A 19,256-nucleotide genomic window follows, 5' to 3' on the forward strand; every position below is an offset into this window, starting at 1 on the left:
TGTGTCATCTTTGATTTGTTTCATCAGTGTCTTATAGTTTTCTGCATACAGGTCTTTTGCCCCTTTAGGTAGGTTTATTCCTAGGTATTTTATTCTTTTTGTTGCAATGGTGAAGGGAATTGTTTCCTTAACTTCTCTTTCTTATTTTTCATTGTTAGTGTATAGGAATGCAAGGGATATCTGTGTATTAATTTTATATCCTACAACTATATCATATTCATTCATTAATTCTAGTAATTTTCCGGTGGAATCTTTAGGGTTTTCTATGTTATCATGTCATCTGCAAATAGAGTTTTCTTCTTCTTTTCCCATCTGGATTCCTTTTATTTCTTTTTCTTTCTTCTCTGATTGCCGTGGCTAGGACTTCCAAATCTAGATTGAATAATAGTGGCAAGAGTGGGCACCCTTGTCTTGTTCCTAATCTTAGAAGAAATGCTTTCAGTTTTTCTCTATTGAGAATAGTGTTTGCTGTGGGTTTGTCATATATGGCCTTTATTATGTTGAGGTAGGTTCCTTCTGTGCCTACTTTTTGGAGTGTTTTTATCATGAATGGGTGTTGTATTTTGTCAAAAGCTTTCTCTGCATCTATTTATATGATCGTATGACTTTCATCTTTCAGTTTATTGATATGGTTAATCACATTGATTGATTTGCATATGTTGAAGAATCCTTGCATCCCTGGGATAAATCACACTTGTTTATGGTGTATGATCCTTTAATATGTTGTTGGATTCTGTCAGCTAAAATTTTGTTGAGGATTTTTGCATCTATGTTCATCAATGATACTAGCCTGTAATTTTCTTTTTGGTGGTATCTTTGTTTGGTTTTGTTCTTAAGGTGATGGTGGCCTTTTAGAACAAGTTTGGGAGTTCTCCTTCCTTTGCAATTTTCTGGAAGAATTTGAGCACCATAGGTGTTAGCTCTTCTCTAAACTTTTGGTAGAATTCACCTGTGAAGCCATCTGGCCCTAGGCCTTTGTTTGCTGAAAGATTTTTATTGGAAGTAATATCAAAGTTTAGTATATACTAATTTTTTTTCCATTTATTTTTATTAGTTGGAGGCTAATTACTTTACAATATTGTAGTGGTTTTTGCCATACATTGACATGAATCAGCCATGGATTTACATGTATTCCCCATCCTGATCCCCCTCCTACCTCCCTCTCTACCCAATCCCTCTGGGTCTTCCCAGTGCACCAGCCCCGAGCACTTGTCTCATGCATCCAACCTGGGCTGGTGATCTGTTTCACCCTTGATAATATACATGTTTCGATGCTGTTCTCTCAAAACATCCCACCCTCACCTTCTCCCACAGAGTCCAAAAGTCTGTTCTGTACATTTGTGTCTCTTTTTCTGTTTTGCATATAGGGTTACCATTACCATCTTTCTAAATTCCATATATATGCATTAGTATACTGTATTGGTGTTTATCTTTCTGGCTTACTTCACTCTGTATAATGGGCTCCAGTTTCATCCACCTCATTAGAACTGATTCAAATGAATTCTTTTTAATGGCTGAGTAATATTCCATGGTGTATATGTACCACAACTTCCTTATCCATTTGTCTGCTGATGGACATCTAGGATGCTTCCATGTCCTGGCTATTATAAACAGTGCTGCGAACACAGACATTTCTCCAAAGAAGACATACAGATGGCTAACAAACATATGAAAAGATGCTGAAAGATTTTTAAATCACAGTTTCAATGTTGGTGCTTGTGCTTGGTCCGTTTGTGATTTCTAATTCTTCCTGGTTCAGTTCAGTTTTGGAAGGTTGTATTTTTTTTAAGAACTTGTCCATTTCTTCCAGGTTGTTCATTTTATTGGTATATGGTTGCTCACAGTAGTCTTTTATGATCCTTTGTATTTCTGCATTCTGTAGTAACTTCTTTTTTGTTTCTAATTTCATTGATTTGAGTCTTCTCCCTTTTTTCTTAATGAGTCTGGCTAGTGGGTTGTCAATTTTATCTTCTCAAAGAACCAGCTTTTATTGATCTTTGCTATTGTTTCCTTCATGTATTTTTCATTTATATCTTTATGATTTCTGTCCTACTAACTTCGGGTGGTTTTTTTTTTTGTTGTTGTTGTTGTTGTTCTTCTTCTTTTTCTATTTGCTTTAGGTGTAAAGTCTGGTTGTTTATGATGTTTTTCTCATTTCTTGAGGTAGGCTTGTATTGCTATAAACTTCCCTCTTTTGCTGTGTCCCGTAGGCTTTGGTTTGTCATGTTTTCATTGTCATTTGTTTCTAGGTATTTTTATTTTCTTTTTTCATGCCTTCAGTGACCTGTTGGTTATTTAGAAGCAGGTTGTTTAGCCTCCATGTGTTTGTGGTTTTTAGTTTTTTTCCCTGTAATTCATATCTAGTCTCATAACATTGTAGCTCAGAAAAGATGCTTGAAACAATTTCAATTTTCTTAAATTTCCTGATGATTGTGACCGAAGATGTGATCTATCCTGGAGAGTGTTCCATGTGCACTTGAGAAAAAAGTGTATTCTGCTGTTTTGGAAAGGAAATCTTATTTTTAAATGAATATTTTAAAAATTCTCCTTTGATATTTTTTAAAAACATATTCTGCTTTTAATATTTTTAAAAAGCAGAGGATTGCTGGGTAATGTGAAAAGGAACTTCCAATTTATGTTCAGGTTCAAATTTTCACCTAAAGCCCCTTTTCAGATAGTAAGTTACAGACTTTGGGGTCTACTCTTTACCTGTCTTTCTCAAGTGCATAGGGAGAAGGCACATACAAATTCTTTCTGTACCTTTAGTAGATAGTTGTAAGTGAAAGCACTTTCACAACTGTAATGCGCTACTCCTTAGGAGATAACCCCTGTTCCACTAATGGTAAGATCTGGGTTTGCATTCCATGAATTGCTCTGCAGTGGCTTTCACTGTCACCTGATTCTCCCCATTCTTAGAATAATTTCTGGCAAGTGTATCAAACATACATAGTTGACTCATTGAAGATACAGCTTTCTAGGCCTCTCCCAGAGATCTGTACTTGGCAGGTCAGAGCTTACATTCACATCAGCATCTCCACATTCAGCAACTTCCCTGCAGGATTAGGATGTACACAATCCATAGGAGTTACCATGAGAAACATTCCTTTATCATCTGTTTGGACTGTCAAGGCCCAGGAATAGAAAACTTCCAAAGCTGGGAAAGTGATCTTCAGATGTAACATTGATCTCAGGTGGCCTTGGCCTATAGCAGTTTGAAGCAGGGATTCTGTTCCCAGCCAGAGATTGCGGTCAGCCTACAGCAGTGAAAGAACTGAATCCTAGCCACTAGACCACCAAGGACCAGTGGGACCAAGGCCCTGGCCCATCAGCTGTATAGAAATGAATTTCCACATAGAGATCAAGATGAGTAAAACAAGTGTTTATTAGGAGGAAAGAGTATATGTAAATAGACTCACACAGGTGGGCTCAGAGAGACAGTTGCACCCTCGTGGTGGTTTAAATCACTTTCATAGAGCATTTCTTCTGGGTTTCCTTTGGCCAGTCATCTTGCTTTGTCTGGTTCTGAGTCCTTATTTGGTTTATCTCAGGATCCTCCCATGTGTGCACATGTATCTCTTAGCCAAGATGGATTCTAGTGAAGAGGCCTATGGGTAGGCTGACATCACTTACTATGAGCTTGAAACAGGAGATACATGGATCCAGGCTGAAGAGTTTCTCCCCTGTGGACAGAAATTCTATAATAGCAGAAACTCCATAAAAGCTGGATGATGGAGGAGGCTGGGCCTTGCCCAGATAAGAGATAAAAGACCATATATTCCTCATTCTTAAAGTCAAGGAGACCTTCCTGACTACACACGCACAGAAAGGCTCAATGGAGGTCAAAAGGGAGGGGGCATCACCTCAATTTCTGGCTGGGAACCAACACCCTGCTTCAAGGCACTGTGGACTGAGGCTACCCAAAATCACCATGATCCTCCCTCTTCTATCTCTTATCTGGGCAAGGCACAGCCTGCTCCATCATCCAGCTTTTATGGTTTCTGCTATTAATATTATGGAGTTTCTGTCCACAGGGGAGAAACTGTTCAGCCTGGGGCCCATGTATGTCTTGCCTCAACATGATAAAGAAACTTCACTCCAGTTCCTGTCCTCTGGTATTCCAGAGAGGCAGAATCGTACTTGACATGTGTGTTGAAGACCCTCATTAAATGTTTACACTAATACAGTGGTTTTCAGGTTTTGTTCTGTGTAGCATCCACACAGCCTGAATTCACCCAGCCCACATCCCATATAAGCAATGCCATTTTTGTTTTAGGTATTGGGATTCCAAGTAAAAGTGTTCAAGTGTTGAAAGAGGTCAAGGGCTTAAAACAAAGAGAAGCTCATTTGGTTAAATATATTCAGATGATTAAGGGTTTACTGTTATTTCACCACCTCAAGTAGAACTCATTTTAAAATTTTTGTTATTTCAATTTATAATTTAATGCATTGTTAGCACAACTAATCTCTTCTCCATAGGTTATGGTATATACATATTATGCTTTATCATGATATAACCTGTTTATTTTCTCTTTCCCTATGCTTCCTGGATTTCTCCTATCCTACTTGTTTCTCGTGCTTGTTTTATCTGTCAAGCTTATTGACTTCAGTAACTCAGTGAAGGTACAGAACTAGTTCTATGTTTTCTAGCATTATTGTATTGATGATTTCAATAAATTATAAAGTCATGACAAAATCCAGTTCATCCATATTCAAGGCAGACATAAGGCCAGATAGATGGACTTTTCTGGGAAAAGAAACTGTTAAATTAGAAGATAGAGATTTGCATCACATTCTTACAAAATCCAATGCAAATATCCTTCCACACATGGGACAATAGGATATATTTATGCTTTGTAAATGTGATCTCACTGATATTTGCAATTCATTTTTAGGATTCCAAAGCCTATTTTCATCTTCTCAATCAAATTGCACCAAAAGGACAAAAGGAAGGTGAACCACGGATAGATATTAACATGTCAGGTTTCAACGTAAGTATAGGTGTTCTTGTGAATTCTACAAGCTTACAAAATTGTCAATTTCTTATAAATAACAAGAATGCTTATAATTGTATGTTATGATGTTGGCAGTTTTAAGTATTTTCTTAAATTTTATTACTGTAGATGTAATTTATAGACAGAAAGATTAGCTTTGATTTATGTTAATAGTTTATTAGTGAGTTCTTTAGTTATGGTGGTGTTGATTTTTATGGATGGCATAAAATATTCAGAGTAAGTGTGGGGAAATAAGCACTAGAGGCTAACCTTTTCTGAGTTTTTGGATTACAATCACAATGATAGATTTAATGAAAACATATTCATATGTGCATCTGTAATATTCTTATGTTGAGAGTAATGTGAATGTGTTTACAAACTCCTGATCCCTGAAATCCAATTTGGTGAATTACTGTCACAGACCATGTTCCCTTGTTACATCACTTATTTGCTCAATGACCTTGGACAAGTTCCTTTGTTCATACATGAAGTAACAAGTTGGCCTAGACTATGAGTCTCAACTTTCTAGGATCCTGTTGTTTTTTGTATTCATTAGATATGGAATGGATTCTACTGATTTTTAAAAAATACACATTTCTAGCATATTTCATATCCACTTCAGGATTGAGTAGATTACACTTGCTAAACCTTTTATGCTGCCCTTACCAGAACTGAATTTGTCACTGACTTGTAGTACTTGTATTTTTGTCTGTTTTTAAATGTGAAATTCTTCACTTCAGGTCACTTTTGGTACAAATGAGGGGCCCTTCTGTGCGTGAAGGAAGCTCTCTGGGATGACTAGCCAGGTGATCTTATGCCTAGGTAGATAATACCAGTGTACTGATTCTGATTCTGATACAGCTCTTCTCTAGTCATGTCTGCCTGGTTGATCTTAAAGCACTCCTTCATTGTCTCTATCCTCCTCAGAATCCTTTAAGGATTCCCCATTGACTCAAGAGTTCAGTCTGAAATGTTCTGCTGAGCATGTGAAGCCCTGCTACACCATCTTGCTCCATCTCTTCTAGCCAGGGCAATTTCCTACTGCTCTGTCCACACACTCATTTTACTGTTGAGTCTTTCATCATGCTTTTCCCTTGTTTTTCAGTGTCCTTTATCTTTGTCAGTCTTATATCTTCTTTAGGGATCTATATCTCCATCGTAACATCCAGTTTCCTCATGATCTTTTGTGATTCCTCTCTGCCCCCATACTCCTCCATCCTAGGCAACCACTGATTTGCTTTCTTTCAATTTAGTTTGAATTTTTGAAAATTTTATGGAATCATATAATAGGTGCTCTTTTTTTTAATCAAGCTTCTTTCAGCATTATTATTTTGAGATTCATCTGTGTTATTACATAAATCAGAAATTCATTCCTTTTTTGTTGCTGAATAATGTTCCAGTGGATGGATATGCTATAATTTGTTATCCATTCACTGTGATGAACATTTGGATTGTTTCCAGTTTGGGTCTATTACAAATACAGCTGCTTTGAACATTCATATACAAGTCTTTGTGTGAGTTTATGCATTCATTTATCTTTGGTAAATACCTAGGAGTGGAATGGCTGGGTAATGGTATATGTGCATTTAACTTTTCTAAGCAGCTGCCAAGTTGTTTTCCAAAATGGCTGTACCATTGCACATTGCTACCAGTAGCACATGAAGGTTCCAGTTCATCCACATGCTCACTGACACTTTAATGTGGTTAGTTTAAACATTAAGAATTTTAACAGTGGTAGAGGTGTCTCATTGTGATTTTAGTTTGCATTTCCTTAATGACAAATGATGTTGAACATCTTTTCATGTAGTTATTTGCTGTCTATACTTCTTTGTTTAAATACTTTACCTATTTTAATTGCACTGTTTGTTTTCTTATCAAGTTTTGAGTGTTTTACATATTTTGGATAAAAGTCCTTGATTGGATATGTGATTTGCAGATACTTAGTCCCAGTGTTTTTCCAAGAACAGACATTGTTTAATTTGGACAAAGTCAGATTTACAAATCATGCTTTTGATGTTGTATCTAAGAAATTTTAGCCTAACACAAGGTCACAAACATTTCTTCTTATGTCTCTTCTTAGAGGTTTTATAGTTGGGGTTTTATATTTAGTTTTATATTTATAGTTTTGGGTTCATACATTTACATGTGTGTGTGTATTGAAGGTTAACTTTGAATATGATGTGAGGTATGGGCTGAAGTTGTTTTGGGCATATATATATATATATTTATTTGATTATTTTTTGTTTCATTATTCTGTATCCTAATTTTTTAAAATTGTTGCTATTTCAGTGTTTCATTCTACTCCAATATTATTAATGCTTTTTGTTTAAGAATGCCAAGATGATTAAAAAAATACGGGATTTAAAAATAAAGACAGTAAATAGCACAAACCAGAAGTATTAAAGTAACAAGTGACAGATTAAAAGAAATAGAATAGGCTCTATGAGATGAACTCACTAGGCTCATGGAGAATCCCCAAGGCTGAATCCCAGTCAATGGCCCATCTGCTGGTGGTTACTGATTGCTCTGCAATGGTAACAGTGAAGGGTAACACAGTAAATACCCATTCTTCTAGAGACCTAGATGATTGAGGCATCTCACTGGAGATGAAAAAAGTAAAGATAGCATCACCCATTAAAGACAGAGTTAAGACTCTCAAATTATAGAATCTGAACTGTGTTGGTTTATAAGTAACATTTCTCACATTTCCTTTATCTCTTATTTCCCCCTTATTATAAAAATCCCTTCTTACCTGAAACTGTTTTCCAGAAGAGCTACATTTACCCTGGGGCATACTGGGGTGGCCATGTCTATAGTAGCTGCCAAGAGAAGTCTGGAGAGGGCAGGTCACTAGAAACGAGTAATCCAAAAGCAATTGTTCCTCCTGCAGCTCCAGGTTTTTGACTTTTATTATGGGGAGGTGGGAATGGTGAGCACTTGGGAAACTGTCTTTAATTTGGTCTGAAATTATCAGATCTATAACTTATAATCCTCACCAAACTGTATGGTAGTCAAGAAATCAGCATGCATCTTTCCAAAAGGAAAGAAGTTGGGGTGGAGGAGAAGACAAAACAAAGAAGTTAGGAGTCCTAGGAATTAGTTGAAAGTAAGTATTTTACACAGAAATAGACAACGTTGCTTCCTGGATGGAAAAGTAAAAACAAAAAATAGTTTGAGAAAGATGATAATTTGAAATATGCAATTTAAACCTCAGAATTATTGGAGCCTGGTATCCTTGATTATTATCTTAAAAAAATTTCTTCATAATTCCTTCATATTTTTCAGCCTTACACCCTCTTTAGGGCTTACATTTAAAATCTGAACAGGTTTCACTTTTTTCTTAATGAATTTTGGCATGAGAGAAGTGATCTCAGTTGAGTGAAATCTATTCTGTCCTTAGATACATGATCTGTGCCATCTAGGGTATTTTCAAGGTACTGCATATCCAGCACTGCCAACATTTTTTTTTTTTTTTGCATTCAAAACAGTAATATAAGTACCATGTGTTGGCTAAGAGAAAATAGAATTGTATACCCAGCCTATCATTGTAGGGCAAAGTTTCTATATTTTTAGTATGACCTTTGAAAAAAAACGTCTTCTTATTTTACTTCAACAGGAAACAGATGATTTGAAGAGAGCTGAGAGTATGCTTCAACAAGCAGATAAATTAGGTTGCAGACAGTTTGTTACTCCAGCTGATGTCGTCAGTGGGAACCCTAAACTGAACTTAGCCTTTGTGGCTAACCTGTTTAATAAATACCCAGCACTCACTAAGCCAGAGAACCAAGATATTGATTGGACTCTATTAGAAGGTAACTAAAGGTTTCTTAAATTATGTTTGGGACTACACAGTGGAAATACATAGGCCACGATGATTTCATAATCTTGATTTAATAAGTTTCCTTATCCATTTTCCTTTAGCAACTGTCTACTAGAAGTAGTCCCAAGGGCTGAGTAATAAGTGGCAACTGATAGAAAGGGATGATAACAAGGGAACTTTTATTTTAATTTACTTATTTTTGGCTGCTCTGGGTCTTTGTTGCTGCATGACAGCTTTCGCTAGTTGCTGCACCCAGAGGCTACTCTTTGTTGTGGTGCTCAGCCTTCTCATTGGGGTGGCTTCTCTTGTTGAGGAGTGTAGGTTCAGTAGTTGGGCTTCATTACCCCACGGTATATGGAATCTTCCCAGACCAGGGATCGAACCTGTGTCCCCTGCTTTGGCAGGAGGACTTTTATACACTGAACCACCAAGAAAGTCTGGGAACTTTTAAAGTAAGCTAGCCTAGGATCACTTAGTATAAGGCCACTTAGTAAACCAATGTTTTATTTTAATATTTTATATTTAGGTCACTTATTTTTAAACTTCCCTCCAAAAAAATGCACATGTGCATAAAATTTGACCTATATAAATCTGCATTATTGTTTCATTCTTCCACAGTCAGACTAACTGAAACTGCCCTCAGTTCCTTTCACCTTTAACCTACTCAAAAAATAATAATGCATGTAAATATTCATTTAATTTGGGAAAGGCAGAGTATACCTTTGCCAGATTATATATGCATGAAGTATAGTACTTAAAAATTAACAGATGTAATTAGTAGCTCATTGCATATCCACTAGCATTATTATGAAATCAGATGGTAAAGAATCTGCCTGCAGTGCAGGAGACCTGGGTTCAATCCCTGAGTTGGGAAGATCCCCTAGAGAAGGGAATGGCTACCCACTCCAGTGTTCTTGCCTGAGAAATCCATGGACAGAGGATTCTGGCAGGCTATAGTCCATGGGGTCTCAAAGAGCTGGACACAACTTAGCAACTAATACTTTCAACTCTCAATTAGCAGCTCATTGCATATATACTAGGATTACTATAAAATCTTTAAATTTTATGCTTTTGAAGTTTCAAATAATTTGTTGCTCTAATATAGGCATGTAAAAAAAGTTCATATATGTAACTTAGTATCAATATTTTTAAATGGGTAGAGAGAAGATGTAAATTAATGTGAGTATAGAGGTTTGTGTGACCATGGCAAATGTTTCTAATAACAACTAAACCGATAATATCAGTTACTTTAGAAGTATGGGGATTTGGGGAGATACTGGAGAAGGATGAGATGGAGAAGAGATTATAAAAAGTTCCTATACCTCTTAGCTGGTTATAATAAGGTTATATTTTTACTTTTAAAATAAAGTCATCCAATTTAAAAAACAAGAGAGAATGTATTCAGAGAGACTGCTTGATGATTCATATTGGAGAAAACCTCTAGATCTGAAAAAAAATAACATAATCTAATTGTGGGTTGATGTTATATGTACATATGCAAGGTGTTTAATGATTATATAAACACTGTGAATATTTTTAATAGGAGAAACTCGTGAAGAAAGAACCTTCCGTAACTGGATGAACTCTCTTGGTGTTAATCCCCATGTAAACCATCTCTATGCGTAAGCCTTCCAATGCTATTATAAAGTTTTGAACATCATGAATGGATGCTGCATAAATAATTATAGCTCTAAACCTTTTCTAAATGTTAGTTTGTAGCCATTACTTTATTGGAAAATGTGGTGACTTCCATTATCATTTCCCAAATACACAAAAGCCCAGACTTTACATGGTCATTAAGTGAAAGAATGTGTAAATATCTTTCTAACACCCTAGGGAACAGAGACTTTATATTTTGAAATGGAGACCAGAGAGTACATTAAATAGACCATCCATGGTGCCTTGAGCTCTTTGTGCTCACTGTTCTCTCAGCCTGGAATGTTCTTTTCCACATCAAATGCCTTATTCCCTTGCTATATTCAAGCCACTGATTCAGATCCTAACCACCACCTATCACTCCCTAACTCCTAACCTCATTCTTTTTGTTTTTCATAGCAATTAAATACATTCCCCTAACCCATTTATCCATATACTTGTTCATTCTCTTTCTTTCTCCGACTCTAAAGGCCTGGGATTTTTCTCCTGTGAGCCCAGCTCCTAGAACAGTTCTTTGTAAACAATAAGCTCTCAATAACTACTTTTAAGTGAATTGGATGATGTTAGCTCTATTTTTAGCACAGATTAATAAAATGCATGAGTCTTTTGACAGTGTAGTGTCCTTGTTTTTAAGGAAACAGGCTCTGCTCTCTGAAAACACTGATCAAACTCTTTTTAAATCATCAGTGACCTGCAAGATGCCCTGGTAATCTTACAGCTATATGAACGAATTAAAGTTCCTGTTGACTGGAGTAAGGTGAATAAACCTCCATACCCGAAACTTGGAGCCAACATGAAAAAGGTAGTTAATTAAGTTGCTGCACATATTTGTTACAGACTGTTTTTATTCTCAATTTGTTTCTTTTGTTTGGGAAACTCTTTGACTCTGAGCTTCTTGAGGACAGAAACTGTGTCTTACTTTGTGCACACGTGCATATACAGATTAAACAAGTGAAAATGTTTAAACATTTGCTTTTGTTTGTTTGCAGCTAGAAAATTGCAACTATGCTGTTGAATTAGGGAAGCATCCTGCCAAATTCTCCCTGGTTGGCATTGGAGGGCAAGACCTGAATGATGGAAATCAAACCCTGACTTTAGCTTTGGTCTGGCAGCTGATGAGAAGGTATGGTACACAATTTTAACTGCTTAAGCTTCACTACCATACAGGTCTGTGATCTAGTCTTTACTACTTCTAAGAAAACGTATCAATGACTACACCTTTGAAATTTTTGTGTTTAGACTCTGAAGTGAGCTTAAGTAATGAATATATGTTAGATGGTCAATGGGAAATGCCTTCTTGAAAGTGAGGCAGCAGAACTGTGAATATTTCCCTTTTTTCATAATATGCCTGACACAGACCTGAGCCTCAGTTTGCGTTGGTGAATAAAAACAGCAAAAATTATGAACATGTATACATTTGAGAAAGAAGATCTCTTAACTGTAATGCTAAAAAGCAATTCATTATAACTGGGTACCAGCCAAAGCACAGCTTACTTTAAGTCGTTACCATGGGTTGGCCTAGTACAAAATGAGCCTGCAAGACTGGTGACCTTTTACTCTTCCTGCCACCAGTGCAAAAAGCAGCTCAATGGCAAGTCACTGCTACTTGAAATTCTTTTTTTTTTTTTTTTTTCATATAGTGTGAATGTCTTCTTGTGAAATCTTTTCTTTAATCTCTCAAACCTAAGGAAAATAAATGAAAGATAAAGCATCTTTCTAATATTTGTATTTTTTCTAATAAACTAGAACAGAACGTGTTCTGCTGTTTTTTTTTTTAATTAATTTTTATCGGTGTTTAGTTGCTTTACAATGTTGTGTTAGTTTCTGCTATACAGCAAAGTGAATCAGCTATGGGTTTAAATATATCTCATCTTTTTCAGATTTCCTTCTGATTTAGATCACCACAGAGCATTGAGTAGAGTTCCCTATGCTATACAGTAGCTTCTCATTAGTTACCTGTTTCTTCTGCTGCTTCATTTAGATATACCCTCAATGTCCTGGAAGATCTTGGTGATGGTCAGAAAGCTAATGATGACATCATTGTAAGCTGGGTGAACAGAACATTGAATGAAGCAGGGAAATCAACCTCCATTCAGAGTTTTAAGGTAAGAATTCCATGTTTGACTATTAAACGTTATGTTTGCTATAGAAAGTTTAGAAGGCTAGCCTTTGGTTTCTTTGTGAGTGAGATCGTTGTGGGGCTAACAACATGATTCTTTTTTAATTCACTAGACTTTGTTTTTGACAGCTTTATATAAGTGATTGTGCATTAATTTGTACACATGGAAATTCTCAAATGTATTTACTCTAGGATAAGACGATCAGCTCCAGTTTGGCAGTTGTGGATTTGATTGATGCCATCCAGCCAGGCTGCATAAACTACGACCTTGTTAAGAGTGGCACTCTGACAGAAGATGACAAGCACAATAATGCCAAGTAAGGGATGTTGCCAAATATCCTGATAAGGGCATAGGCATTGTAGGCAGGCAGATCTGCATTATCATTCAGGTTCTGCCACTTAAGAATGGTGTCAGCTGGGGGAAATGTCTTCTAGCCTCAGATTCCTCATCCATAAAATGGGAGCAATAATACTTACCTTGGAGATTTTGAAATGAGTAAACTACATAAGAGCCTAGCATTGTTGCACCTGACCTAGTAGGTAGGTGCTCAGTCAGCCACTGGTTTGTAGGTTATAGAAATAATGTATGTGTTAAAGCAACTTAGCTGCCAACTTAAAACAAGGGGAAAATGGGCAAAGGATAAGCATGCCTTTGATAGGGTTTTCTTTTGTTGCACTCTTCAAAAAAAACTTACTGTGCATAGCCCACCTTACTACGTACATTGAGTTTATTATCTTCGTCCCTTAATTGGGCAGGATGCTAAACCCTCAGCTGAAACTGTGCCTTGAAAGTTTCCTGCATTTTGACAATATTGAGAAGGTCTTTTCCACCTGCCTCTTCCCTTCTTCTCCAAAGACCTGGACTGTGATCTGCTTTCATGGGCAACCCGTGAAAGCTTTCCTAGTAAACACTGAAAATCAGCTCCCAACAGGACTTCACAAGATAGCTAAGAAACATTACTGCAAAACTTCATTTTGGCATCACATACTGTGTCAAATCATTTCTTCCCTCCTTGAAAAAAAAAATTTTGCAGCATAATATGATAAAGATTTATAGAGAGCTCTTCAAACTTCTTTTTCCAGAAACTTGATCATATTTAAAGATTCATGTTACAGAACACCTAGAAACGCCTTGTGTATTAATTGAGGGGTGCTCCTGCAAATTTCCTCAGCTGGACTTGTCAGTTCTTAACTCCTTTCCCTTCTCTATCCTTTTCATTCCTTGCTTCAGCCACTGTGACATGTACCATATAGACTCTGTCTCTTCCCTTGAATATTTGGAAGTATTCACTGCATCTATGAAATTGTATTTTGCATCTGGCACAGTTTTCCACTGTGTCTCTAAGATCTCATTATAGCCACTGTTATCTTATTTCATGCTCAATGAGAATATCAACATCTGAGTATATATACATATTTTCAACATCTGGGTGTGTATACACACACACACACACACACATATTCTGGAAAAATGTTTTTTCATATCAGTGCTCCTAAATTGTTCTCATTTTACATTGTAGAAAAGGAGTGAATAAATATTATCAGCCCCAAATAGTAGAGCTAAAAAAATCTGATATCACTTATGAGTAACCTCACAAAATAAAAGAGAAAACAATGAAAAATGAAGTCATTCTGATTTGAACTCTTGCTGTTGAAGTTTTGTATCCCAGACAATTGAGTATATGAGAGGAAATAGATGCCTCATGTTGTGCCCTTGACTAACCAGAAATGAACCTCAATTTTTGTTTCCTCCAAAAAATAGGTACGCAGTGTCAATGGCTAGAAGAATTGGAGCCAGGGTGTATGCTCTCCCAGAAGACCTTGTGGAAGTAAAGCCCAAGATGGTCATGACTGTGTTTGCATGCTTGATGGGCAGGGGTATGAAGAGAGTGTAAAATAACCAATTTGAATAAAAAACAACCTTGCTCCCAGGTGCATGATTAGCAGTACAGCAATTTCTGGCTGAAGTGCTCATGGCTTAAGAAACTATTGGTTATTGAAAGGACTTTTTAGTTTTAACAAGACTAAGCTCATCATGGGAGCCCTCAGGTGAAAGAGTTTTAGTAACAACATCTCCTCTTTCCCATAGTCAAGGTGGATTTGTCAGGCCCACCTGAAATGTGCCCATAGTCAAATCATTTACTCACTCCTAGATCGCTGCCCTTGACATTTCCCATTGCTGTACGTATTTCTATGTACCTGTTTTCCTCTTAGAATGTCCGCCTCCTGGGACTTGCTTAGATGATTGAATATGAATATTATTGGTATTAGACAATAATTTGCTTTCCATTCAGTATGCTAGTTCTTATTCAAGAACTGTGGTCAGAGGGTATTTGTATATGAGTATCCTTTGCTTATCTTTCTAGTACTGAAAATTGACAGAAGTAACTGGCTGTGCAGAATGTAATAGAAGCTTTTCATATTCTTTTATTCTTAAAATCAGTATCTTTTTACAGTATTCTTTCTACATGATCCTTTTTTGTACATTTAAGAATATTTTGATTACATTAAATAAGACTGCTGATTTTGCTACTTTTTTTTAAGGGGTCTTCAAGTAAGTAAAAAACATACATTATAGGTAGAGGGAAATGTACCTTGAATTTCCATCTTCCCTCTCACACTAAAGCTGTAAACACTTGACATATTTTGTCCTGAAACACTTGGTTCAATATATGCTTATTTGTTTTAAAACATGTACCATCAAACTCTCTCTTTAGATTTAAAATACTGTTGAATATGACACTTTTGAAGAGAGAGTGGGCTCAGAATTTAGGAAGGATATGGTAGGCCAAGTATGCTAAGTGTATATTAAATTTTCTAATTTTACACCTAAGGTAAGGAGATGTGGTCACTAAAAAATAGACATATATGTAGGACTTAATGTAGTCTAATGTACTCTTGCTTTGTCAAGCTGTTTGCTATAGTTTTTAAGATCATAATGTTACTCTAACTCTGAAAAGTATTGTAATCTGGTAGCAATGTATTAGTTCAAATAAAGGCATTTACATAATTAGTCTCTTCACGCCTCTGTCCCTTCGTAGTATGCCTATAATGTTTGCCAGATTTTTTTCTCCAATATTCTAACTCATTTTCTGGTATACTTTATAAAATGATGTTTGTGAAATTTATGTTTTTGGAGCTGAATTACACGGATGGACAGATTAAGGTTATAATCATCAATGAGGTCAGATGGTTTTCTCCAACTTACCAAAATTTCCTTATCCAGTTTCTCCCTTTTTCTTTCTTTTCCATGTCACTCAATCTTTTCAGTGTTCAGTAATGACATATGTGGTTGCCTGCGTGCTCAGTCACTTCAGTCTTGTCCGACTCTTTGCAATCCTACGGACTGTAGCCCACCAGGCTCCTCTGTCCAGGGGATTCTCCAGGCAAGAATACTGGAGTGGGTTGTCATTCCCTTCTCCAGGGGATCTGTCCGACACAGGGATAGAACCTGCAACTCCTGCATTGCAGGCGATTCTTTACTGCTGAGCCACCAAGGAAGCCTGTTCTATGATATACAGAAGGTCAAAACAATGGGGATCTGAACAACCAGGAAGGAGAAGTGGTTTATGACAGGTTTTCTTAGCCTCATCACTATTGACATTTTGGGTTGGATAATTCTTTGTTGGAGGTGGGAGGGAGCTGTCCTGTGCATTATTGCAGGGCATTTAGCTGTGTTCCTGGCCTCTATCCACTAGATGTCAGTAGCATACCCCCAGTGTGTAGACCAAATATGTCTCCAGAACTAGCCAAATGTTCCAAGGTGGGGGCAAAATCATCTCTAGTTGACGAACTGTTGTTTATTTTAACGTTTTGTGTGAATGAGTAATATGAAATGCAATCCTTTAAGGAACTACATGGTGATAACTATAAAATATTTTTTACTTATAGCCTAAGAATAAGAAAGACCTCTCTTAATAGGATATAAACCCCAGAGACATAAAAGAAAGATAGACGTGACAATTCTGCTTTTGCAATAAATGAGTAAGCAAAGTCAGAATACAGATGACTAAGAAAAAAAGTTTGGTCCCATTGTCTTAGTCCATTCAGGCTGCTGTAACATGGTATCATAGACTGGGTGATTTATAAATACCAAATTTATTTCTCACAGTTAGGCAGTCTGGAAGTCCAAGATCAAGGTACTGGCAGGTTTGCTGTGTGGTGAGAGCACACTTCCTAGTTCATAGATGGCTGTCTTTTAGCTGTAACCTCACATTGTGATAGGGACAAGGACGCTCTGGCGTCTCTTTAATAAGGGCACTAACCCCACTCATGACTTCACCTTTATAACTTAATGTCCCACCTCCTAATACCATCACACTGGGAGATTATGTTTCAACATACGAATTTTGGAGGTGCCTGAAACATTTAGTCTATAGTACCCGTATGATGGATTTTCTTAACATAAGGCTAAAAGACCAGTCTCTGCAAATATTTACCAGGGTAACTGATAAGACCAGGACAGTTGTATCTTATGACCTGTCTTTTACTTTGTATTTCCTATGCTTATCTACATTTGTTTCCTTCCAGGTACAAAGGTTCTCTGCAAGTAATGCCTTGAAGTGGCTTTGAAGCAAGATATTAATAAAAAGACTTATTCCATCTTGCCCTTTATTCAAAACAGGAGCTAGTTTCTTGGGTGGTTCACTGTACAGAGCCCACCATCTGTAGGAATGCACCTTTGGTTACTTAAGTGTTCACATGAAACAGTTGGCCTGAACACACTGTTTCTTCTTTCCTCCAAATAAAGGGCTAAAAGCACTAATATATTAAGAAATCTAACAAATCTATAAAAGAGAAAGTTCCATTAGAAAAATGGGCAAAGGAGATCAATATCCAATTCAAAGCCTATAATTAAACAAAGAACATTAAAAGGGAATGCTGATTCTCAAAAAGTAACGAGGGTTATGTAGTTTCAACTAATCAAGAGCTGCCTTTTTTAGTAGACTTTATTTTTAGAGCAATTTTAGGTTCACAGTGAAATTGAGTAAAGTGTACAAAGATTTTCCATATACCTTCAGCCCACACACATGCATGAGCCTCCCTCACTAACAACATCCCCCACCAAAGTGGTGCATTTGTTATAGTTGATGAACCTACATGGACACATCCATAATCACCTAAACTCCATAGCTTACCTTGGATATTCAGTGGATTTTGACAAATGTGTAATGATATGAATCTACCTTTATAGTATAATATATAGGATTTTCACTGCTCTAGAATCTTCTGTTCTCTGCCTTGTCATCCCTCCCTATTCCCTAACCCCTGGAAACCACTGATCTTTTTACGGTCTTCTTAGTTTTGCCTTTTCCAGAATGTCAGAATCATATAGTATAGTCTTTTCAGATTGTTTTCTTTCACTGAGTAATAGGCGTTTAATAGAACTGTCTTTTTTTATGAACTGCCTGCCATTGATTTTTTTAAAAAAGTAATTGATAAATTATTTGATGCTGATGAAGGTATGAGCATACAGGCATTCTCTGACACCACAGATGGAAGAGTGATCAGTTTATAGATTGTTGAAGGCAACTTGGTAATTACAGAGATACCAAAAACTAGCACATCTTTCAACTCTGCAGCCAGCAAGTACAGCAGTGTGCCATGATACATCTTGTAATACAATAAAGGGTTGGTGAGGTAAATGTGGTTCATCTACACAATGCAATATTTATGTAATTGTTAAAAAGATGGCTGTGGCTCAGAGCACCGGCTTTGAGTGCCCTGCTTCAATGCATAGAACTTCCACTGGTCATCTATTTTACATATGGTAATATACATGTTTCAATGCTATTCTCTCAAATCATCCCACGCTTGCTTTCTCCCACTTAGTCCAAAAGTCTGTTCTTTATGTAGAATCTGAAAAAAAAGGTGGGGTACAAATATTTACAAACCAGAAGTAGAGTCACAAATGTAGAAAACAAAATTTTTGGTTACTTCAAGGAAAGGAGGGGATAAATTGGGAGATTGGGATTAACATGTAACACTACTATATATAAAATTGACATTTACACACTGCTATATATACATAAAATAGATAACTAATGACAACCAACTGTATAGCACAGAGAGCTTTACTCAATACTCTGCACTGACTTGCATGGAATCTAAAGAAGAATCTAAAATCTAAGAATCTAAAAAAGAGTGGATAAATATGTATAACTGATAAACTTTGCTGTACAGCAGAAACTAACACAATATTGTAAGTCAACTATTCTCCAATAAAAAGTTTAAAAAATAAAAAAAAAAGATGGCTGTGGCTCTATAATGACAAGGAAAGATGCCCTGTGTTAATCCCATTTTAGAAAAATAAATGATAGTATATATATGTATAGATAGATAAAAGTGTTAGAAATTCCCATAAATATATTTGTGTAGTTATACTTGGAGGGATGGAGTGTGATAACAAGGGGTTTTTACTTTTTATATTACATATTTCTATAATATCAGAAGGTTAAGATTAAAATACACTATTACCATAATCAGGCAAATAACAGAATTTTTTTTAACCTACAATGAAGTTAAGAGTGTTACAGTGAATATGTATATATTGTTTACCTAAATTCCTCAGTTGTTAGCATTTTGACATAGTTGTTTTGTATCTGTGTGGTTTTTTGCTGAACCATTTGAAAGTAAGTTGTAGATATTGTGACATTTTACTCTTAAATAT

The 19,256-nt window shown here is 36.4% G+C and overlaps 1 protein-coding gene across 2 annotated transcripts in view; it reads left to right on the top strand.

Moving 5' to 3' along the window:
* PLS3 (plastin 3) overlaps nt 1–15,596 on the top strand; it is a 90,329-nt gene extending 74,733 nt beyond the window's left edge. For both annotated transcript variants that reach the window (XM_043895372.1, XM_043895374.1), the window contains 8 exons: nt 4,893–4,988; nt 8,608–8,803; nt 10,355–10,433; nt 11,155–11,269; nt 11,457–11,590; nt 12,449–12,572; nt 12,779–12,903; nt 14,349–15,596. In XM_043895372.1, coding sequence (XP_043751307.1) covers nt 4,893–4,988; nt 8,608–8,803; nt 10,355–10,433; nt 11,155–11,269; nt 11,457–11,590; nt 12,449–12,572; nt 12,779–12,903; nt 14,349–14,481 — 1,002 coding nt within the window. In that variant the 3' untranslated portion in view covers nt 14,482–15,596. The remainder of the gene's footprint in view (nt 1–4,892; nt 4,989–8,607; nt 8,804–10,354; nt 10,434–11,154; nt 11,270–11,456; nt 11,591–12,448; nt 12,573–12,778; nt 12,904–14,348) is intronic.
* Nucleotides 15,597–19,256: the final 3,660 nt, after the last annotated feature.

The sequence above is a fragment of the Cervus elaphus genome, chromosome X (genome assembly GCF_910594005.1).
Source record: "Cervus elaphus chromosome X, mCerEla1.1, whole genome shotgun sequence".
Taxonomy (NCBI): domain Eukaryota; kingdom Metazoa; phylum Chordata; class Mammalia; order Artiodactyla; family Cervidae; genus Cervus; species Cervus elaphus.